Here is a 25808-nt window from a genome sequence, read left to right on the forward strand (position 1 = left end):
TATATGTATTTGTTATGTATTTGTTATGTCAGTACTATTTTGTATCAACTATGTGGTAAATAAAATTGCACATTTATTTATAATATTGGATATGTACTCCTTTTTCTCCTGTTTATATGCTGTGCAGGAGTGTCCATTCAAGATCCCTCTCAAGTCAGAACTACTAAGTGTATGACTTTCTTTGGGGTCTGTACGTTTTTGTTCTATATGGTTTTGTTTTATATTGTATGGTACTATTACAGACACTGGGTGGTTTATTGTTTGGGCAGGTTATTGCAGTAGTGTAACTGTAGCACTTTTGCCCAGACAATTCTATAGCACTGGTATTTCTGCATCATGTAATGATTATTTCAGAACTGTATGGTGATTATATGAGGGAGGGCCAGAGCCGTAGTCATGGCCAAGTTTAATGGATCAGGCACGCCCTGACCTCCCATCACATGAAAACAGTGTCCATTACTCTGCATACTTGTGGCTTCACTTTCTGCGCCGTCAGGGTCATCTCTGTGCTGCTGAAGGCTCACCATAAATGGTTCCGCATAAATAGAGACACAGTCAATTTCAACTTTCAAATGAACAACTTTACTGGTTTCTTTACGCAGCACATCCATATTCTTCACAGCATTAACAACAGGTTCCAAATTGCACATTTCTTCCTCTTTCCCTACACTTTTCTCTCTGTCACACAGCACGTACCTGGATCGGACTGTATCATACGGTTCCTCAGCATCCTTTCTGTTCAGCTCTGCTATGGTTAGACTTCCCTAGTCTGTTTTGCCCCAGACATGAGAGTATCAGCCTCCAAAGTCAGCTGCCACACGGTGAGTGACCTGTCCTTCTGAACTGTCTCCTGCTGTGATGCAACATCCTCCCGGTCCAAACTCACTGCACCTGGGAGTTCCCTCAGCTGTTTCGCCCCGGATCTGAAGGCATCAGCCCATGAGATAACTTGCCACATTATGGAGCCACCTGCGTCCCCATACTGTCACTGTCTCTGTCTTTAGCCTCTGTTCCAATTCTGCTGTAGTCCGCTGCTGTTCTAGCCTTCTGCTGTGGATGGCTGGGCTCCTACTTATAATGTTACGTGGTCACAATGGTGCCTGGGCTATAGAGCCACCCGAGCTTAATGAGTGCCATGGCCCCGACTCACTATAATCAGGAAGTCCTCCTGTCTTAACCATAGTGACCCCTCCTGTGTTATCTATTTTACAGTGCTATATTTGAAACTATAATGTACCCCATCTAGTGGCTAAATTTGGGTACTACTCTTTCCCTATGAACATCTTCTTATACAAAGCAGAAGCATACACAATAGCAGTAGTCACAGGTAAAACATTCTCTTATACATAAATATACAATATACGATACCGGGAAGAGCAAGAAGTGAAAGGGCATAATAGACATTTATACAAATATAAACAAAGGGAGTATTTACACGGTCCCGATACATCCTTTACAATTATACCGTAACTGGACAGTGTAGTATTTTTCTTTAAAAAACTGGACGATATTATGATTTGGGCATTATATGTTATATGGCTAAATAAAAGCGCTGCAGTGTCACATTGATTCAAAATCAAACCCTGTACTCAGATTTTGAAAAATAGACTTGGAACACTGGCACATTGTAACAACCCCATCAGCTGTGTGACAAGACTCTGTAAATTTAGACTAGATTGTGTTAAAACACACATTTTTAACTATTCCCCATTCTATATGATAAATTATGGCTTAAATTAAAAGGGCTGTCCCCTCTCAGAAAACTTTTGGGTAAGTAATATTACTTATGCCCATCTGGATCCACGGTCGGCTCTCCACCGCGGCTCTGGACTCTGTTTGCAGCGCTAATGTCGCATCGATAGCATTGCAGTTGATCACAGACCTCAGCAGCTCTGCCCTTCTTGAGCCGCTGAGCTGACTGGCTGCCGCGCTGTTGATGGGACATCAGCACTGCTTAATTCTGGCTCAATTTGCAACAAACAGGTGACGTACAGGTGCATCTCACAAAATTACAATATCATCAAAAAGTTAATTTGTTTCAGTTCTTCAATACAAAAGGGAAACTCATATATTATATAGAGTCATTACAGACAGACTGATTTATTTCAGGTGTTTATTTCTGTTAATGTTGATGATTATGGCTTACAGCCAATGAAAACCCAAAAGTCATTATCTCAGTAAACAAAAGGCAGCACTCTGTAGCACTATAGCATGCAAATATGAAAATTTAATTGCATTACTTCACCAGTAATATGAAAAATTGAGAATGCTTAGCGCATAAATTGGCATTCTCAATTTTTCATATTTCTGGTGCAGTAATGCAATTCAGTTTTCATATTTCATATTTGCATGCTATGGTGTTACCGAGTGCTGCCTTATTGTCAAGAGGAAGATGAGACACCAGACCCAACATTGCAGACGAGCTGAAGGCTGCTATCAAAGCAACCTGGGCTTCCATAACACCTCAGCTGTGCCACAGGCTGATCACCTCCATGCCACGCCGCATTGATGCAGTAATTGATGCCAGCGGAGCCCCAACCAAGTATTGAGTGCATTTACTGAATATACATTTCAGTAGGCCAACATTTTGTATTTTAAAATCATTTTTCAAGCTGGTGTTGTAAAGTATTCTATTTTACTGAGATAATGACTTTTAGGTTTTCATTGGCTGTAAGCCATAATCACCAACATTAACAGAAATAAACACTTGAAATAGATCACTCTGACTGTAATGACTATTTAATATATGAGTTTCACTTTTTGTATTGAAGAACTGAAATAAATTAACTTTTTTATGATATTCTAAATTTGTGAGATGCACCTGTACATGCTACTGTATGCACCATATTTAATGTGTATCTAGTATGACAAAATGGCCTGGTCTAGCAGAAAGTGATGAGACTTGAAGGGTTAATTAGGCTATGGTCAGACGGCGGTAGGGTCCGAGTTTGATCTGTGTGTCTCCTTGGTGTGATCCGACTCTCTTGGATGAGAGAACTGTAGCACAGATGAGGAGAAGATGGAGAACAAAGTTTCTTCATCATCTCCATTCTGTGAGTCTGTGGAAATTGAAATGCACTCAGATGTCATTTGAGTGCAGTCCGATGTTTTCCATGAACCCATAGACTTGAATGGGTGAGTGGCATCTGATTTCCGAGCGAACGCTGCAATTTTTTTCATTGTGTGATTCTGTCAGTGAAAAAAAACATGCATCAGCACTGCACCACTGAATAACATTGGTCTGAATGCTATCCCATAAAAAAAAGACCACACTCGCCCGATGTATACATTGGTGTGTACGATCCCTCATACTCAGTCTAGAGCTTATACTAAAAAAGGTTTCTGAAAGTTGATAGCCCCTTTAACTTTGTAAATCTCTCCCAATAAGAGAATTTTAAAAAATAATTATATAAAAGCCCTTTTTCCGGGAGCCCTTTAAAGACGAGTGGACGTGATATTGACTCCCTGTGGGTGGCACTTTCTACTATGCATAGGAAACGGACGACTGGCCACAGCTGATGATCAGGATTCTTTTTTGCCTACAGAAATGTATTTTATGACTTTCTTTGTATCAGCAAATCCTACAAACCAAAATAGGCCGAAGTAACTCATCTGTCACACGGAAGCGATTCCGAAATTGTCGCAGTCTCAAATTCCTGACAATAAAAATAGTGATCTACCGTATCTATAGGCAGAAATGTATAGTAATCACTTTAGGACATGCGTGGGCCTTAGGATCAAATATAGAAAAGGATGAGATGTTACCTGCCCCGAGTTATCATCCTGGGCCATGGCAATGTTACAGTCACCGGTCTGCGTTCACCCTTTACTACTCCATTTGGCAATTCTACAGTCTGTCTCGGTCATTAAGGGTTAAAGCTGAGGACAGCATCTTTGCGCAGCATTTCTGTGCTAAATTACCAAGAGCTGTAACCTTGGTTGGCTTGTGATGCCGCGGCGTTCCAACAGCTTCTAGCCAGACAGCGACATATGTTTAGCCAGTAATAATGAACAGAGCAAAGGCTTCACATTTGGTAATAGTTACAGGTAATTTTCCATCTCCAGTGATAAAGAACTGAACAACTCATCCTGACATGTTAAAGCCTCCAGCACTGTCGGTTCTCCATAACCAGATGGGAGAATTTTTTTATTCTATAACAAGCTGAAAAAAAACCCATGGATTCCATACACCGTATTATATGGCATATAATATTTTAGATCTAGAATTGCTGGTATAATTAGGTGCTTTAGAAATGATTGTTCCATTTTTAGCAAAATTATATAGCTATGCAACCTCTTTACGGTATAGAAGGGTTTCCTGTATCAAAAAATGGCGATTCTCATCATCACAGATGCAGATTCTTTACAGTAAGAGCGGTGAGATTGTGGAACTCTCTGGCACATGATGCTGTAATGGTTGGTTCACTAAAACAGCTCAAAGATGCATTTCTTGCTAGATATAATATTACAGGTTATGAGTATTAGATTATGTGATGGGACATTGATCCAGGGAACTAGTCTGATTGCTGTATGTGGAGCTGGGAAGGAATGTTTACCCTAATATTGGGCAATTAGTATCTGCCTAATGAGGTTTCTGCCTTCCTCTGAATAAACATATTTGGGTATAGGTTGTACTCAATGGACTTATGTCTGCCTTCCTCCTTAAAAACTGTGAACAGGGTATGACTACATTTCAACACCTTATAACAATGATACATAGCTACGATCCTCTTAGAAAAGAGCATATTCTTTGAATTATGTATTCCGTACCGGCCCTAAGTTACAGTTTGCATTATAACCATAGGTGAATGGAATCTTTTGTTTCCCTAGTAGCAGACTACAGGCTTTGTGGTCAGGAACACCCCTAAAAATTAGTTTTCCTTTCCTTAGATTATCATACAGTGCATTTCCACATGCTACAGAATCACATTACGTAGGAGAAGGACCAAGATATGAGCAAGAGGTGGTGAATTCGAAACGGTTGCAATAATAGTAGTTATATTTTAGGTCAGAAAGTTTCTTCTAGAGTGATTTCTCTTGAGAATTCTATATACTTTCCAGAATGTAAATCATTGCAGGAAGCTTTGTGTAGACGCGGAATAAACAAGCAAGCCTGTACAATTGTGTATGCAGCCCTGGGGGAGAATGCAAAGAGTAACATAGAATTATTACACCAGAGATGAAGAATGCATTTTCAATCATTTACTCAGGGTTTTAGGAATTTTATATTTGAACAATTTTTTACATCCCCATGCATGTTAAGTATCTACTATATAAATGTCTAATTCTGTCTGTCTGTAATGGAAATCCCACCTCGCTGATTGGTCGCGGCAGTTAGGCCGCGACCAATCAGCGACAGTTGCTTAGTCGTCGTGGCAACACGGCCGCATTGCTTATTGTACAGGCACATTACAGCCGTTAAAGGCATCACTGCTGCGTTGCTCATTACACAGGCACAGTCCTGTACATATTCTGGAGTACAATACATTAGGTAACAGTAGAACAGTGACTGCAGCTCTGGGTGTAACTTGCGTACAATACATTAGGTGACAGCAGAAAAGTGAATGCAGCTCTGGGTGTAACTGGAGTACAATACATTAGGTAAGATCTGAACAGTGACTGCAGCTCTGGCTGTAACAGGAGTATAATACATTAGGTAAGAGCAGAACGGTGACTGCAGCTCTGGGTGTAACTGGACTACAATACATTAGATAACAGCAGAGCAGTGACTGCAGATCTGGGTGTAAATGGAGTACACTACATTAGGTAACAGCAGAACAGTGACTGCAGCTCTGGTTGTAACAGGAGTACATTAGGTAACAGCAGAACAGTGACTGCAGCTCTGGGGGTAACTGGAGTACAATACTGTTATGAATGGGAAACCGAGGAGGAAAAAAGACAACAAGCTAAGTCTCAGAACACCAGAGAAGTTGGTAACTATGCAGATTGCAAATCCCTGATCTTAACCGCACAACTAGCAGCAGTCATGGAGTGTTCCTACTTTGGTCCTAGACGCCTCGTCACAACTACATAAGCCTAAAGCAGGAAAAGAGGAAAACTAACTGCCCCAGGGCAGACCCCAAAGGAAAGACAGCCCCCCACATGTATTGATGGTAAAACAAGATGAAAATACAAACAAAGGCAGGAAAATAGGCTGAGCAAACGATGGGGCCCGGCTAACTAAGAAGGACAGAAAAGGAAAGACACTGTCTGCAATCTGCCCAAAAAAACCTACAAAAATATTGTCCAACACTTCTGATAGCAAAATTAACCCTGAAGTCACTAGACTTCTAAACCTATATCAGCACTCTGAAATATTCTGAGACAGAGCAAAAAAGAGGCCAATCTAATAAGGGACAAAAAGCAGATTGGCAAATACTGATTAATAGGAGTGGAATTTCAGCATAGCCCCAGCAGGGGCAGGCTGATTACACAAAAAACTGAATTGACCAACGAGCGCAAGTGTGAACATTAGCAAAAAACAAACTTAACTTGAGAAGACTGGAAGAGAGCTGAAGTCCAGGACCTGAGAAGCAGACTGAATCGCCAGCACCCGGATAGGGCGTCGGCTGTCTTATATCCAGTTTGATACTCCAGAGATCCAATCGTTATCTTCCTCATCAGGTGGCAGATCACTACCACTTAAACCAACCGCACTACCTCCTGTCACCACCAGAGGGAGAACGGAAGGGGAACTCTCAACTGGTGGAGCAGAAAAAGAGTTCATGACACAATACATTAGATAACAGCAGAACAGTGACTGCAGATCTGGGTGTAACTGGAGTACACTACATTAGGTAACAGCAGAACAGTGACTGCAGCTCTGGGTGTAACAGGAGTATGTTAGGTAACAGCAGAACAGTGACTGCAGCTCTGGGTGTAACAGGAGCATGTTAGGTAACAGCAGAACAGTGAAGCAGCTCTGGGTGTAACTGGACTACAATACATTAGGTAAAAGCAGAACAGTGACTGCAGCTCTGGATGTAACTGGAGTACAATATATTAGATAGCAGCAGAACAGTGACAGCAGCTCTGGGTGTAACTGGAGTACAATACATTAGGTAACAGCAGAATAGTGACTGCAGCTCTGGCTGTAACTGGAGTACAGTGCATTAGGTAAGAGCAGAACAGTGACTGCAGCTCTGGGTGTAACGACTACAATACATTAGGTGAAAGCAGAACAGTGACTGCAGCTCTGGGATTAACTGGAATACAAACATTAGATAACAGCAGAACAGTGACAGCAGCTCTGGGTGTAACTTGAGTACAATACATTTGGTAATATCTGAACAGTGACTGCAGCTCTGGCTGTAACAGGAGTATAATACATTAGGTAAGAGCCGAACGGTGACTGCAGCTCTGGGATTAACTGGAGTACAATATAATAGATAACAGCAGAACAGTGACTGCAGCTCTGGCTATAACTGGAGTACAATACAATAGGTAACAGCAGAACAGTGACAGCAGCTCCGAGTGTAACAGGAGTATAATACACTAGATGGTGGCCCGATTCTATCGCATCGGGTATTCTAGAGTCTCTGTTAAAATAAAAAATAGTTATATACTCACCTTTCGACGACCCCCGGACTCTGTCCCTCCTCTCACGACACTCCCGGCATCTTCCGATCCCAGTAATGCTTAGCGAGAAGGGCCGGAGAGGACGTCACTCTCGCGAGAGCGCGACGTCATCAGCGGTGTTTCGAGCTAAGCATTACTGGGACCGGAAGATGCCGCGAGCATGGTGAGAGGAGAGAAAGAGTCCGGGGCCTTTGGGAGGTGAGTATATCACTGTTTTTTATTTTAACAGAGACTCTAGAATACCCGGTGCAATAGAATCGGGCCACCATCTAGTTACTTGAATAATTATAAGCCTAAGTATCGGCAAAACAGCTTAAAGGGAATAGTGGTGGTGCGCCATCGCACTTCCCGGTTTAGGTACACAGCTAGACCTCTGCTCCTTACACTGTAAGCTATAGGCTTCATGCACATGGACATATTACTGCCTTCTTGTTTTATGGAGCAATTAAAGGGTACATATAGATTTCTATGAGGCCATGCTGTACCTTTGTCTAATTTCACATAGTCCACATAGAATCTAGAGGAGGGTAACCCAATAAAATAGCACTGAGCGTACCATTACATGGCTACGCAAGCAGTGCCTACATCTTATAGCGTGGAGCCATAGGACTCTGAATTCCTCTGTACAGCCTCCTGCACATGGCTCTACTGGGTTCATGAGGTTTTGTATGAAATCTAGTGCTGGCAGAAGAAAGCCGAGATATGTAGGGCCCTTAACTGGTATTGTGTTTCAGTCTACTGTACTACTAGAAGCAACATGCCGTGTCCTTTATTTTTCTTTAAATTGAAGGTACTGTACATGTCCACATGTTGGGCCTGAGTCATCAAAGGTTACTCCAGATTTCTGGCGTAAAAAGCTTTGAAAAGTCTAAAAATTGGCATGCTCACACCATGTACGCCCAGCTCCAGCAGAACTAGTGGAGTTTAGATGGGAAAGGGGCATGGCGACCACTGCTTGTCAATTTCATGACGAGCAGCAGCACTCCTTATGATACAAATCTTACTCCAGTCCCTTACTGGAGTAAGATTTGTGGTGAGGCGCTCACAGAGGCGCACACACCTGGTCAAACAGTCCTGATGTATTAAGAGGCGTGCAACGGAGATTCTGACTGCAGTATGCCTCCTCATCAAGACTGGCTTGAAAATCTTTGGTCTTGATGAACTGGGGCCGATGTTTATTATTATTATTTATTTATATAGCACCATTAATTCCATGGCGCTGTACATGAGAAGTTGTTTAGTTTTGAAAAAATAAAAACGATTTGCCCGATTCATTATTTCTGCTTTTTCTTTTAAATCTCTTTTCCTTTTTTTTTGTCTTGTTGACATTTTGATGTATGTGGTTCATGAATTTTGCTTTTTGTTTAGTTGACCTTTTTTAGCATGAAAGTTTTTTTGCCTTAAATTTCAGGCGTATATAAAATCACACCTTGTCGGAAACTGGAATACATTTGCACAAACATTTAATGACTTTTTGAAAAGTCGCAATTCATGAATCAGCGATTAACATAAAAACACAGGCGAACACGTATACAGTTGTGCTCAAAAGTTTACATACCCCGGCAGAATTTTTGCTTTCTTGGCCTTTTTTTCAGAGAATATGAATGATAATAGCAAAACTTTTTCTCCACTCATGGTTAGTGGTTGGGTGAAGCCATTTATTGTCAAACTACTGTGTTTGCTCTTTTTAAATCATATTGACAACCCAAAACTTCCAAATGGCCCTGATCATTATGACTTAAAAAGCGAAAAGACATTAAGAGGTTGCAAATAAAAGAATAAGGTGCAAAATGGAAAAACAAAAGCCAAAAAACACCAAAAACTAGACAAATCAAGGTGCAATTGCGATAATGAATCAACCTTTTTCTGTGCTGCTTGGCTTCATCAATGTGCTAAATAGGACTGGAAGTAAACTCACTGCAATTTTTACTCGCGGAGTACCTGTAATGTATAAAGCAATATGGCAAATTCATCATTACTACATCTCTGTCTGCACTTTTAATGGAAATGCTCAAATACATGGTAACAGCAGAAGTAGGCAATAATAGCAGCAGAGCAGTGTCACACAATTGTGCATACCATACTGTGTTCACCTATGTATGGGTGACTTGTTGAATTCATGAATTAGTATGTGGACACAAATTATAATAATGAAATAAGCAATCTAATAAGAAAAGCTCTTCCTACCCACTGCTACTTAACAAACTCATAGCTTTGAGGTCATTCTACTTCTAGCGAACATATATGCGGCTGGAAGTTATTACCTAGAGCGATCTCCGCTCCCCGATGTACATTCACTTCAAATGGCCCTAGAAGTAGATAATGCGTGAACTGGTAAGACCCTCCTCTTTAGGTAATGTGCTCCAGTTACAATCCCATCACATCCCAGCTTCATTACCCTAATGAAACACAGTTCAAATACTGAGGTCACTTTAATCATTTTCCTGTCGCGCTCTCTGCTAGCGCTTCTAAGCCTCACAATTACCAGCAGTCTGACGGTAAAACGTAGATCAGCTGTAACTCACTGAGGCTTAGTGTTACAGCAAATAAAATGGAATCATCTCATAACAAGCAACTTCATTTATCACAATTAATGAGAACAATATAATGGAAAGACCTATGGAATATTAAATTTATACTGGGGTATTGCAGTAATACTCGAGTCAGACAGCACATAGCAGTATACAGTATGTCTGGGAATATTATACAGACACGTCAATTTACAGGTTGGGCTTGGTGCTATTCAGCAGCTCCTTTCTGCACATTACATGGGCAGAATACTCTCTTTAGACCCAATTCACAAAACTCAGTTTGGTAAAGTCGTATTTACATTTTTATTTTCCAATTTAAAAATAGTTCCTTACGGAAGGGAAGGTATAAAGGAAAAACTGCTCTTGTTGTATCACTGTTATTGCCAACTCATTTTCACTTAACCGGTCTTCTGCTTTGCACTGATGAGGAGTGAGAATCCTGAAACAGCTCAAACCAATGGGAGAATCTGGCTTGGCGTTATATCCTAAGACATGTATCAGGGCTCTTTAAAGGGTCGATATTGGCTTATAGGATTGCTACTTTCAGTAAGTGACCCTAGAGACCCTGACCATCGTTCGGTTTACAACTATCTCTTCGGTCAAACATTCCAGAGTTTTCTATGAGAGAGCCACTGCCATACTCATTGGGCATCATTTTATTTCCATTTTGAATAAAAGGACCCGCCAAATAAATTCAACAGGCCAGATCCTTTCGCTCCGCCAAAATTGGTGGGCTCAACTGATTTTTACCTAATCTGTATTTGGACCTTAACGGCTCTTCATATATATCCCGAGATAATTAATGTGAGATTACCAGATTTGCAAAGCAACATGATTTTGTGGTAGGCTGTAATGATGTCTACGTTAAGGGCTCTATTCATCATTTGCGTTTTTCTTTCTCTGTCTGTTATTATTTGTTGGTGAGTTTGTTTGTATGGAGGTAGGTGGGGATGTTTTCATTTTTTTTTTCTTTGTCTCTTGCCAAATTTTTCAAAATGATACATGGGATTCATGAATTTTGCGCAAAATAAAAAGATGCTCTTTATTTTAATTTTGAAACTGTTAAACTGTAAAGCGCTGCGGAATACAGTTGTGGCCAAAAGTATTGACACCCCTGCAATTTTGTCAGATAATACTCAGTTTCTTCCTGAAAATGATTGCAATCACAAATTCTTTGGTAATATTATCTTCACTTAATTTGTCTTAAATGAAAAAACACAAAAGAGAATGAAGCAAAAAGCAAAACATTGATCATTTCACACAAAACTCCAAAAATGGGCCAGACAAAAGTATTGGCACCCTCAGCCTAATACTTATTTGCACAACCTTTAGCCAAAATAACTGCGACCAACCGCTTCCGGTAACCATCATTGAGTTTCTTACAATGCTCTGCTGGAATTTTAGACCATTCTTCTTTGGCAAACTGCTCCAGGTCCCTGATATTAGAAGGGTGACTTCTCCAAACTGCCATTTTTAGATCTCTCCACAGGTGTTCTATGGGATTTAGGTCTGGACTCATTGCTGGCCACCTTAGAAGTCTCCAGTGCTTTCTCTCAAACCATTTTCTAGTGCTTTTTGAAGTGTGTTTTGGGTCATTGTCCTGCTGGAAGACCCATGACCTCTCAGGGAGACCCAGCTTTCTCACACTGGGCCCTGCATTATGCTACAAAATTTGTTGGTAGTCTTCAGACTTCATAATGCCATGCACATGGTCAAGCAGTCCAGTGCCAGAGGCAGCAAAGCAACCCCAAAACATCAGGGAACCTCCGCCATGTTTGACTGTAGGGACCGTGTTTTTTCTTTGAATGCCTCTTTTTTTCTCCTGTAAACTCTATGTTGATGCCTTTGCCCAAAAAGCTCTACTTTTGTCTCATCTGACCAGAGAACATTCTTCCAAAACGTTTTAGGCTTTTTCAGGTAAGTTTTGGCAAACTCCAGCCTGGCTTTTTTTATGTCTTGGGGTAAGATGTGGGGTCTTCCTGGGTCTCCTACCATACAGTCCCTTTTCATTCAGACGCCGACAGATAGTACGAGTTGACACTGTTGTACCCTCGGACTGCAGGGCAGCTTGAACTTGTTTGGATGTTAGTCGAGGTTCTTTATCCAACATTCGCACAATCTTGCGTTGAAATCTCTTGTCAATTTTTCTTTTCCATCCACATCTAGGGAGGTTAGCCCCAGTGCCATGGGCTTTAAACTTCTTGATGACACTGCGCAGGGTAGACACAGGAACATTCAGGTCTTTGGAGATGTACTTGTAGCCTTGAGATTGCTCATGCTTCCTCACAATTTGGTTTTTCAAGTCCTCAGACAGTTCTTTGGTCTGCTTTCTTTTCTCCATGCTCAATGTGGTACACACAAGGACACAGGACAGAGGTTGAGTCAACTTTAATCCATGTCAACTGGCTGCAAGTGTGATTTAGTTATTGCCAACACCTGTTAGGTGCCACAGGTAAGTTACAGGTGCTGTTAATTACACAAATTAGAGAAGCATCACATGATTTTTCGAACAGTGCCAATACTTTTGTCCACCCTCTTTTTTATGTTTGCTGTGAAATTATATCCAATTTGGCTTTAGGACAATTCTTTTTGTGTTTTTTCATTTAAGACAAATTAAATGAAGATAATAATAACAAAGAATTTGTGTTTGCAATCATTTTCAGGAATAAACTGAGTATTATCTGACAAAATTGCAGGGGTGTCAATACTTTTGGCCACAACTGTATGTTGGCGATATATAAATAAAGATTATTATTATTATTATTATTAATAAACTGTTTTGTCGCTTTTTAATTGCAAAAAGTGGCCTGTGACGCTAATATGTTGTGGCAGCCAATCAATGAGCTCAGTGGCTCTGTGCGGGGCGTTCCCATGAAGACTGAATGCCCGGTTCAGAGCCTCTGAGCTCTGATTTACTGACACACTGTTGACGTGACATCAGTAGGTGAGAGGGGTATGTAGCATGTAATTTTGCTTTTATACAAAGAAATGTAGTCTTGTGGTTCTGCCATTCTACAGTGTCTTCATGGTGACTTATTGATATGATTTTGCATAATGTTATTATTGTTTTGTAATTTATTTTCAATTTTTATGGTAATATCAAGCTGCTCTATGGCACTTGGAGTAGTTGGATTACATTGATATCCGCATAACACAATACTTAACACTAAATATTGTTATAGCCTAATTTAGACAGTGTCTTCTTTTAATGTAATGCCCTTTGTTTGGTACTACTGTCAGACGTTAAGACTAAAAGTAGGTTCTAACATAGCTAAAGTATATAATATGAGTGATTTTATCTTTTTTTGTCGATTCTAGAAGAAAATGAGGAGAAGCAGCCACTTACTAGTAAAGAAGAGGAGGAGCGGCGTATAGCTGAAATGGGGCGACCTGTGCTGGGAGAACACATTAAGCTTGAAATTATTATTGAAGAATCTTATGAATTCAAGGTATTGCAATTATACGGTAACATTTCCTGCCATAAATAATACTGCTTGTAAAGTTCCCGTAACACACATTGCTACTCAATAAAGAGTGCAATCATAGTAGGTAGAGCTTAAAAAGTGCCCGGTAAACAATATTGCCATCAGAGCACCGCCAAGAAACCATACTGTGACCTATGTCCCTCTCTGCAGCAGATTGCCTTCTTTCATTCAGCCATAGATTTTTAAAGAGGACCTTTCACTCAATTTTCTTTGTTTAATCTCAACACCTAATGTATTTGATGCAGTTCCACTGATCCTAAAACAGTTCTTCTTTTTCTTCTGTGCCCCTCTGTTCCAAAGTTATGGCCCCTGGAAATAAAGATGCAAATTTTCCCTTCAACCAACCAAGGGTATTCTTCAGAACTTTTGTGTGGGCGTTTCCTTTTTTCTCCTCTGACTCTAGCCAATCAAAACACAGCCATACCCACAGAGAAGTTATGTGGTATACGCCCTGTTAATGGAAGGGAAAGTTTGGATCTTTATTACTGGCAACTTTAGAACAGAGGGGCACAGAATAAAAAGAAAAACTGTTCCAGAATCAATAGAGCAGCGGCAATTGGAGGAGACAATAAGTTTAAGTGAAAAAAAAAATCCAGTGAATGGTTCTCTTTAATAAAATGTATTTTTGCCTTCAGCTGCCATTAGGGGACACTCGCAAGAACAAGGATAATAAGAATTATATAAATATATCAGAATTTTGGGGTGATTTGCCTGCTCTGTTAGCAGCATGAGAGGATTCCTCTGTTTTACGATACTATCAAATAGCCCAGAGAGTAGACAAGAATAGTTTAGAAATGTATAATTTTTGACAGTTCACTTAAGAGTTAATAGGGAAATTATAATCAATGGAAATACTAATTTTGCTACCACTGATTTACAGATTCAATATGAATGGCAATTCTGTAGGGACATGTGAGGCAGCCTCGTGACGTTCTTGTATTGCACTCTTATCTCTCTATTTTGCTCTTTGGTGCTTCCACATTTAATTTAGATTAGTCAGACTACTAATACACCAGAGCGACACTTGCCTAAGGCTGAATTGCTTAGTAACAGTTGTTCCTAAGGGACCAATGTATCAAGAGGATTACTAAAAATAAAAATGCATGAGCGTAAAATGATCTAATATTTTATGTTACTCTAAGGGGACTGAGACAAAGCTCGCTGTGAACATATCATCCTCATACACCACTACATATATTTTAAAATCGTTATGTAAGGATTCGTCTAGATGGTTGAATTCTAAAAAAAAAAAAGGTTTCTTCATGAATTCTTAAAAAGTATGTACACCCAACTTCAGGAGACATAGAGGGGTCCAAAAGATGATCTCCATCGTTCTGAGAGCTCTGCCTCTTCCAAGATTACTGGCTTGTGTATGTATGCAAAACTTATCTATAAGTTTTGCTCCCCCTCATGAGGTTTCATAGATTTCCATGAGGTGCTAACAATACAATTTGAGATTTTAAACAATATACCCTCCTTCATTGTATCCAAAAATCACAATATTCCCCAACATGAATATTATGTTCAGATCCAAAAAGATGCTGTATAATAGTCACAGCATGTATTTAGAATCTAGTCCAACCAGACATTCATGATGGTATTGCATGTTGGATAAGTATCCGCCTGTGTTTCTCAGTATTGGAGACACCAATCCTGACTAAATGCCCAATTAAATTTGCTCCACTATTGCCAGCATGCACTCATTATTATATAGTTCTCCAGCCCTTCTTTCCAGCATACACTCATTATTATACAGATGTCCAGCCCTTCTTTCCAGCATACACTCATTAATGTACAGCTCTCCTTCCCTTCTTTCCAGCATACACTCATTATTGTACATCTCCAGCCCTTCCTGCCAGCATACACTCATTATTGTACAGCTCTCCAGCCCTTCTTTCCAGCATACACTCATTATTATACAGATCTCCAGCCCTTCTTTCCAGCATACACTCATTATTATACAGCTCTCCAGCCCTTCCTGCCAGCATACACTCATTATTATACAGCTCTCCAGCCCTTCTTTCCAGCATACACTCATTATTATACAGATCTCCAGCCCTTCTTTCCAGCATACACTCATTATTGTACATCTCCAGCCCTTCCTGCCAGCATACACTCATTATTGTACAGCTCTCCAGCCGATGCCATTTTTCCGCACCCCAATTCCTATGTTTTCAAACGCAGTTGAGTTGCAATTCTTCTATTTGCCATACTTTTCTGAACAGTAGAAGAGTGTAGCTCGGTCCCGCTGGTTGCTACCAGTTCTATATTTATGGCACTGCTGGACAACTTCCAATTGTCGTAGGGAAGTAAAGATGATGTGTCCTCAACATTGCCTATTTCTTGCTGTCCTCATTGCTGTGCTATAAAGGCAGATACCTATCCATCATCGGGGAGCCTAATTGACTCCAAATTTATTCTGCTGAAGGACAATGATTTTAAACATACAGCCAATGTTGTTAAGGACGATTTTACGTGTAGAAAAACAGAGACCTCGAAGTGATGATATGGCCCCCACAGAGCCCTATCCTCATCATCACCGAGTCTGTGTAAGATTACATGAAAAGATAAAAGGACTACATCCACAGAAGATCCATGATCAGTTGTCAAAGATGTTTGAAACAACCTCCCTGACGAGTTCTTTGAAAAACGGTGTAAGGCTATGTTCACATTCCCATTACTCCTCAGTTAGAACGGATCCAGCAGCAATCTGTTGACAAAATAAAATTGTGCAGACAGAACTTGTGTCCTCCTGAAAACTAATTATTTCAACTGAACCTGTTTTTTTCAACATTGAAGTCTATGGACAATGAATCTGTTAAATAGCCATCCGTTTTTCTCCCAATTGAAAAAGATCCATTTTGCCTACTGAGTCAGTTTCAAATAGATAAATACTTGAATGTTCACATGTCCAGTAGTGTATGTTAATTATTTATTTTTTCACATCCATTAAGCAAAATATGAATCCTTTTTAAATGAGAGAAAAATGGATGGCTTATCAATGGATCCATTTTCCATAGACTTGAAAAAGCGGATTCAGTTTTTTCCAGGCGGACAAAAAGGTTGTGTCTGTACAACTTTTTTGTCAACAGCTACTAGATCAGTTCTAAGGGATGATAACTGGACATGTGAACATAGCTGAAGTGAACCTAGAAAAGTGATCCTTTGATGCTGTTTTGAAGAAAAAGGGAAGTCACGCCAACTATTGATTTGATTTAGAGTTCTCTTTTGTTCATTCATTTTGCATTTTGTAAATTGCTAAAAACAATTAACTATTAACACTTTCACTTTTGAAAGCAGTAGCATTTTTTCTACGCCTGCTTACATTTTTTTTTTGCACAGGACTGTATACAGTTGTGTGAAAGTGTTTACCCTCTTCCTGATTTCCTATTCTTTTGCATGTTTGTCACACTGTTTTAGATCACAAAGCAAATTTAAATATTAGACCAAGATTACACAAGTAAACACAAAATTCAGTTTTTAAATGAAGGTCTTTATTTTTAAGGGAAAAAGAAATCCAAACCTACAGGACTCTGTGTGAAAAAAGTGATTTAAAAAACACTTCAGCAAGACCATGTCTGAATGGCTTAAGACTAACAAAATTAAATCTTTAGAGTGACCTAGTCAAAGTCCTGACCTTAATCCGATTGAGTTTCTGTGGCATGACCTTAAAAAGGCAGTTCATGCTCGGAAATCTTCTAATGTGGCTGAATTACAGCAATCCTGCAAAGATGAGTGGGACAAAATTCCTCCAGAGCATTGTAAAAGACTCATTGCCAGTTATCACAAATACCTCATTGCAGTTGTTGCTGCTAAGGGTGGCCCAATCAGTTATTAGGTTTAGAGGGCAATCACTTTTTCACACAGGGCCCTGTAGGTTTGGATTTCCATTCCTCGTTGACAGCTTCCTGCGGCGCTTCCTGCTGTGATGACGAGCGACGAGTGGACGCGTGCGGGAGGACGCAGGATCGCCGCGTCTGACAGGTAAGTAGCGATCCCCGTCCCCAACCATGTCGCTAGTGACATCTGCCTGTGTGGCAGCTCACTAGCGACCACCTAGCGATTCACCAGCGATCCTGACCGCGTCATATCGCTGGTCGGGATCGCTGGTGAGTCACTAGGTGTAACGGTACCCTTAGAATTATCAAAAGTAGCCTTTTTTCACCCTGCAGGAATGTAGAGGAAAGCTCAGCCTCACAGTACGGCCACTTCTCCCTAATTAACTCATTGCCTGAACTGATTACACGTTTGTAAATGAACATTAAATATGACAGGAATTGTGATCTTGTCTATTTGAAATCTACATCAGCGACTTCCAACCTCAGGAATGAGAGTAATGGAGATAGAACTGAACGCGTCTTTCTATAAATGTGCCGGTATCAGTTAGTACATGAATATACGGCATTACAACACTATTATTGTACAATGGCATATTATATCGATAGCTGCTTTTCAACCCTATAACCCCAGGATGATCAGAAGACACATACTGTATGGCAGTCATGTACATGTCACTCCTGTGCGTGTTATACAAAGTGAGGCATTGGACAGCTACAAGAATGACAGATAATCCGTAACCTTTACTAACGTCACCAAAGAGAAAGAAAAATCAATTGAGCAATAATTGCATCGTAACCTTGGTCGGTTTATTTGGGCTTTTATTTTTTTTTTTCTAACTATGACAATAAGGAGAAGATGGACAGAGCTATAATTTTCAGCTTTGCACAGTAGTATCTGTGTCCACACATAGCGGCACAAAGCGATAGTATTGATTCATGGAAGTGCATTTTGTTAATGGAATAAACAGATTTACAGTTTTGTTTGTGACTACACCGAGGATAAAAATATGTGACGGAGAGGAAGACCTGCTTTCTGATGTCTCAGTAAAATAACGAAGTAGCCAAACCAAATGTTTAATGACAACCTGTGACTACTCCTGACATGACTGTTTTAGTAAAGCCGTGTATTCCCCCACGTAATATCAAGATTGGAGCATGTTCTCTTTGGATTCTACAGTGCAAAGTTCCTTTTTTTTATCCCCATCAGAAGTTTATAAGTAAAATGACTACTGGGTTCAGTCACCTTAGGCTGCTTTTACACTTGCCGTGTTTTTTGCGCCCCGTTTTTGCCGTGATTTTCACGGTATTCCGCAAAAACAGGCCGCAAAAAAACCTCAGATCGCCGTTTTTCCCTGTTATAACAAATAGCAGGGGAAAAAACGGCGATCCGCAAATACGGTCTACCGCAAAAACAACATTGTTTTTGCTGTACCATTGAAATGCATTACAGCCGTGTCCGTAAGCTGTGAAAACTATCTAACAAGCTTGATATTTTTTCACGGCTACAAATGCGGCCCTCAGGGCCATACGGAACACGGTCTTCCTACTAGTTTTTGCAGGCTATTTTTGCGGCCCCATAGAAGTGCAAGGAAAAACACGGCAAGTGTAAAAGAACCCTTAGGGTTTTTTTTTTTAATCTCCCTGGCCTATGTTAAAATGAACCTGTTATTGGAGTAATTTTGCCCAAATCACAGACACCGTGATTCAGAGCCTGGCTGCGCTATTGCAGCCAGATATGTTTTACTGCGGCATTACAGAGGAAACATACTTTGAAAAGCCAGGCAGGGACCTATTGTCTCCTCTGACTGATCCCTGGCCGGCTTTCCCCTTCATCCCCTGTCAGTTCTAGAAATTAGGAAAGAAAGAATTTGTTCGGCGACAGCATCAGATTATTAGTCAGCAGCGATACATAGACATTTACTCTGAAATGTCGCAGTGTTCCAAGTAAACCATACATGGCTGTAATCATGCAGCCGGGCTCTGATTCATGTTGCCTTTAGTTTGGGCAGCGCAGATCTAATGACAGGTACTCTTTAACTCTTTCATCCCGAAGCCTGATTTCACCTTCCTGATCAGGCCAAAGTTTGCAATTCTGACCAGTGTCACTTTATGTAGTTTTAACTCTGGAACGCTTCAACAGATCCCACTGATTATAGGTTTTCTCGTGGCATATTGTACTTCATGATAAGGGTAAAATTTGTTCAATATGACTTGCGTTTATATATTTACCAGTTCTCAAACTTTTAATTTTCATCTTAAATCAGAGAGTTATGTCACAAAAAATAGTCCATAAATAACATTTCCCACATGTCTACTTTACATCAGCACAATTTTTGAAACATAATTTTTTTCATCAGGAAGTTATAACGGTTAAAAGTTGACCAGCGATTTCTCATTTTTCCAACAAAATTTACAAAACCATTTTTTTTAGGGACCACATCACATTTGATGTGACCTTCAGGGGTGCATATGACAGAAAATACCCAAAAGTGACACCATTCTAAAAACTGCACCCCTCAAGGTTTTCAAAACCACATTCAAAAGTTTTTTTTAACCCTTTAGTTGCTTCACAGGAATTAATGAACGCGAAAGGAAACAATGAACAATTAACTTTTTTTTCACAATTTTATTTTAGACTAAAAAATTTTTATTTTCGCAAGGGTAACAAGTAGAGTTGAGTGACTTTGGTCGGATCGGGTTTCATGAAACAAAATTTGTTTCAGATGAAACTGGTCTGACTAGGGCAAAAAAAATCGGAGTTTCGTCCGAAACCCGACCCCAACGCAAGTCAATGGGAAATAAAAGTCGGCATTGAGCGGATGACATTCATCCACTCAATGCCGACTGTTATTCCCCATTGACTTGCATTGGGGTCGGGTTTCAGACGAAACTTCGTCTTTTTTTTGCCCTTGTCGGACCAGTTTCATCTGAAACAAATTTTGTTTCATTAAACCCGATCCAACCAAAGTCGCTCAACTGTAGTAACAGGTAAAAATGGACCTCAAAATTTGTTGTGCAATTTCTACTGAGTATGTTGATACCCCATATGTGGGGGAAACAGCTTCCAGGGGTTAGCCAGGGGGAGAAAGAGAAGGCACTGACCCCGGGCACCTGAATTTAACCCATGTAGGTGTGGCCGGATGCCCCTTCCTCTTTACAACCATTGGTCAGTTGGGCATGCCAATTAGTACATCACCTGGGGGATTAGTTGGGAGAGGGGAATTTGGCACTGAACAGCATTCCTCTAGCTTTGTTTATAGTGGGTTCTGGTCAGAGGCACGTTCCTTATTTAGTACTGTGCCTGCCATTCCCTGCAAACAGTATTATATTTTTCCTTAGCTATGTCCCCCTCTTTCCATTTGATATCCATTTCTTTTTTCCTTTTTAACAAGTGATTTGCTAGAATAGTTGTGGACTCCATATAAAGAGCCCCTAAGTGCTACAAGAGCAGAATCGCCCTCAAGTGACCCCATTATGGAAATTATACCCCTTTCGGAATTTATCTACAGGTGTAGTAATGATTTTGACTCCATGGGTGTTTTCCAGAAACAAGCAGCAGTGGATATTGCTGAGTGAAAATGGCAAACTTCCATTGTGGTGCCTGTACATTGCAGTCACCAGTACTTTCTAGTCACCAATACGTGGTATTTCACAGCTTGTGTTTCTGGAGACATTAAACTGTAAATTAGGTGGGTTCTCATTGCTACAGAAATGCCAAACTTGAGGATGCTAAATGTGGTTTAGGCACCCTGTGGTGCTCAGAAGGGAGGAGGCATTTGGATTTGGGAGAGCAGAATTTGCTGAATTTTTTTGGTGGGGTGAGGAGCTATAGCGCTTTTCCAGAGCCTTTTTGCTATCAGTAATGTAGAAGCCGCCTATATTTTCATTGACAGATGACGGACCTGAATGGGGACTTGCTTTTTTGTGGATTGATTTGAAGCTTTTCTAGGGAACATTTTACATAACATTTGGAATCACATTTATCCTGTGCTCTACGCTGAGCACTTACATCGGGGTTTACATTTAAATCTCCGAGTGACATGATTCATATGAGACCCCCAAGGAATCCATTTGCTATAATGCGGCAGCAGAGTTGTACAAAGCTGGTCGACCGCTCTTTTATGCTTGTCTAAAAACACCGACACCACCAGATCATAGGCAGCCACATAGGGTCCACAGTGCCTCCATTTGCCTCATTATAGGGAATTTTCCGCTGGGGGCTCTATCTGAATCACATTTTTCAGAGATTTACACCAAAACCCTGGTTTAAGCACTCAGAGCAGAGCACAGCATAAATGTGAGCTGAGCCTTACTGCGATGTTTGAGAGGCAGAATGAAAAAATCAAATTAACCTTGTGCGGTATAAGTGATTAGGTGACTTTATTCTTCTGGTCGTTGCAATTACAGAGATGCCAGATTTATAGCTTTGGGTGTGGCTGCTATCACATACTCAACAGACGCCTTTTATTGCCATATTTTGATAACATTATTTGAGGTCTGCAAGCACAGCATTTTTTTTGTTATTTTGGCCATTTCTCATTTTTGATAATAAATACACAATTTAGTGCTTGGAAATTGGGAGACATGTTGTCAGTAGTTTATAGAATAAAAGAGCAATTTACATTTTACTCAAAAATATACCTATAAAGAGAAAAATCAGTCAGACTGAAAATGTTGCAGTGGTCTCTTAATTTTTGCCAGAGCTGTATATCCAGATATATATGTATAGATAGATAAATAGATACATAGTAATCAACCCAATTACAAAATGTATTCAAATTACATTTCTAGTTTAAAGCGCCTTGACAGTTGATTCATGCTGCTGAAAACACGAGCAGCATGAATCAGAGCCTGGTTGCACAATTGTAGTCAAGTATATTGTTCTCTGAAACACTCAGGCATTTTTATAAAATATACATTTACCAACCAGCCAAAGGCCATAGCAGAAACAAGACTTGTCCAACTCTTCCTTGACCAGATTCTTCCAGCTCCCCACCAGGTATTTACTCAGTCTATCCCATAGTGAGACCTGTCACTCACCTCTAGTAGTGCTGGAAAGAGCCAAACGGGGCGTTTCAGAGAATAATAGGTTCCTTTTAAAAATGAGAAATGAGAAATCATGAGTACTTTACATGTATTCTACTTCTACTAGAGCCCCACACACCATTCTGAGAGTGATAGAATCTTACCAACACTGCCGAGCAAAAACATAACAATGTTTTGAACTGTTGACTTTCAGTGTCCATATGTTACCATCCACAATACTTTGATTGTGAGACTGACATCATTTTACAGACAATAATCTTGGATATCTCATACATAAATTTGACTTGCAACTATTTAGCATATGACTAGCTATGCAGATTCTTCTCATGTCACTGCATTGTTACTGTTTTGCTCTTCGTGGTGAAAAAAATCTTTTTCTTGCTGTGTACTACAAATTACAACCTGTTCTGATATTCTCTAATAGCTCAGTGTGTTACTAGGTTGATTCCTAAGTGAAAGGTAACTGGTTCGAATCGAGGAGCAGTCATGAAGAATATTTCCCAAGAAAGAGTAACAGCATCATCCTGCTCACTGATAGTAGTTTCTCAGCCAAGAAAATTGCCCAACCGCATCATGTGAGCACCATGACAGTTGGAAGAATATGAAATGAAGTCCGGCCATCCATTCAAAATCCAAGAGGAGGATGTCCATGCAAAATATCAGAGTTAACAATTCAGCTCATCACAGGGTGTATCCGTTCTGGCGCAACAAACGCGGCAATGGAGGTGGCTCATATGCTTCCTAATAGTGAGATCACAGACGTTCATCGAGTATCGTGACGTTATGTAAGTCAGGCATGGTGGCCTGAAAAAAGGTGAAGCCTCAACTTCAATATTGTCATAGGAAGCGTCAGCTCGAGTTTGGAAAAAAGTACGAAGAGTGAACAGTAAAAGATTGGAAATGGGTAATTTGAAGGGATGAGACGAAATTCAATAAACTATGCTCTGATGAGTGCAAATGGGTCTGGAAAAAACAAGGGAAAAAGGGGCTAATGGATTGAGAAATTTAAGGAACTCTCAAGTTCGTGGAGGAAGCTTGATGATATGGGGTTGTTTCACAACCACAGGTACTGGATATTTGACCATCATCAATGGTGGTCTCAATGCTAAGCTATATGTGAGTATCCGACAAGATGAGTTACAGCATACACTCGAGTACTATGGGTATGAAAAGGAAGAAATAGTGTTCCAGCAGGACAACGACCCAACTCATATACCAAATGGTTCAATGATAATGAAGTAGGGATGCTGGATTGGCCCCCACAGTCCCCTGACCTCAACCAAATCAAACACTTGTGTGTAAAGTTGAAGAAAAAGCTATGAACATACCCGAGTCAACCAGTAAGCACCAACTTTGGGAGCGTGTAGAAGAGACCAGGGATCAGATTTCGGTCGAGACATGTTTGAATCTGATTGAGAGAATGCCCAGAAGGATTTAGGCAGTGTTTGAAAGCCAAAAGGTGAATTTACAAAATACTAAATAATTAAAATTTAGATTTATAGGGGCAAAACAGTAAGGCTATGTGCCCACGTAGCAATTCTGAAGCAGAATATTCCTGAGCAGAATCGCACACCCTCCTCCCGGGAAAACGCATGCGGTTTTTGACGCGCTTTTTTAAGCGTTTATCAAGCGTTTTAGCATGCGTTATCCTAAGCGTTTTTGCCCATACAATTAATGGTATGCGGAATGTTCAAATTAATGAACATGCTGCGTTTTTTACCGCTAAGCGATTTTGCAGCGGTAAAAAACGCACCATTAGCACAACATGTGTGTTTTCAATTATGATTGAATGGAATGCTTTTTTTAAGCGTTTCCGCGGCAGAATCGTGTGTTTAAAAACGCTGCGGAAACGCTTAAAAAACGCTACGTGGGCACACAGCCTAACAATGCAGTGACATGACAAGAATCTGCATAACTAAACATATGCTAAATATTTCAAGTCTAATTTATATATGAGATAGCCAAGATGATTGTCTATGAAATGATGGTAGTCTCACGTTCAAAGCAGTAATGGATGGTAAGATATGGAGCCTGAAAGTCAGAAGTTCAAAACATTGTTATCCTTTTGCTTGTAGGGGAATATACAGGTATATTGCGATTAAGTCTTCTGATTTAGGATTTTGCTTCCCTCCCCACATTAAGGGCTCCACTCGTATAGCTCTGCCTGCCATCTACTTCATTTTCCAGTCTAATGTCATATTATTAGAATACATGGCTGAGTAAATCCTTTACTATCCAGTATTGATTATATATTAAAAGTGAACAACTGCCAAGAGTATGTCATTGACATGTCTTTGCGTAAACTACTATAGCTATTAAATCTTTCATGAAAGTGTATAAATAATTCAATGTTTTATGTGGCGTGTATTCTGAAAGCCGGGCAATCTATATACATTTTAATTATCAAAAGTCACATGACTACCACAGCTCGAAACTTTAAAGGCTCTAAGAGACTGGTGTGAATTGTTAAAGAGAAATCAAAGTGTAACATGAATGTTTTAAAGGAACCTGTTGTGAAGAAAAGCCTATTTTACAATAGATGATCCTACAGATGGCCTATTACGTAGAAGATAAGGAATTGGCTGCTCCCACAAAATCTCCACCGAGCATACTAGACAGAGCTAGACATAGGTGCCCTCTACATCAGTGGTGGGCGTTTCTGTATTTGAAGATGCAGATTTAGTAAGACTGTGTTCATAGTAGTGTCCTCATCTTAAAAGGAAACTGTCACGTTGAAAATGTAGTTTTATACACAAGGCAGCATGTTATAGAACAGAACAGAATGATAAATAGGTTTGTGGAATAAGATTCAGTATAAATTACATTTTATTCAATTAATTTCCTTTCTGCTCATTTTATTACTAGCAGTCCAGTAGGTGGTCCCACTCATGGATTTACTATGTTTGTATGCGCAATTATTCAAAGAAGAATGTCAATCACGAAGTAGAACTGCTAAGTAAAACACTTAATGGGGTTGTCCATTACTTGAACAATACCTTCTTAAATGCAACAGGGCCACATTTTTAATAAAAAACCCTGTACTGCCGATTCTGCAGGCTTTCAGCAAGCAGGTGAGCAAATACTTACATTGTGTGAAACTTGGATTTCCAAGGGTTGTGTCATGGTTCCACCCCTCAGTATGTCTGGGATGCGGTTACTGACATCTCAGCCGTCCAATCTGGTATAGGGGTGGCTGAAGCTGTCAGTACTTTGACAGTGTATTGATTGACAGCTAGACTATCCCATCTGAGACTGTAAGGCGTCGGTTGTCTCCATGTGTTAATTATTTCAGTTAATTGCCATGCTACTTAACTGAGTTGTGTTTCCCA

At 40.1% G+C, this 25808-nt stretch overlaps 1 protein-coding gene across 2 annotated transcripts in view; it reads left to right on the forward strand.

Annotated features, from left to right (window-relative positions):
* The window catches only part of SLC8A1 (solute carrier family 8 member A1), a 509050-nt gene that overhangs the window by 398600 nt on the left and 84642 nt on the right, over nt 1-25808 (forward strand). For both annotated transcript variants that reach the window (XM_073557503.1, XM_073557502.1), the window contains exon 5: nt 13428-13558. In XM_073557503.1, the coding sequence (XP_073413604.1) occupies nt 13428-13558 (131 nt within the window). The remainder of the gene's footprint in view (nt 1-13427; nt 13559-25808) is intronic.

This window comes from Dendrobates tinctorius, unplaced genomic scaffold, assembly GCF_039654945.1.
Source record: "Dendrobates tinctorius isolate UK_male_01 unplaced genomic scaffold, ASM3965494v1 ptg000250l, whole genome shotgun sequence".
Taxonomy (NCBI): Eukaryota; Metazoa; Chordata; class Amphibia; order Anura; family Dendrobatidae; genus Dendrobates; species Dendrobates tinctorius.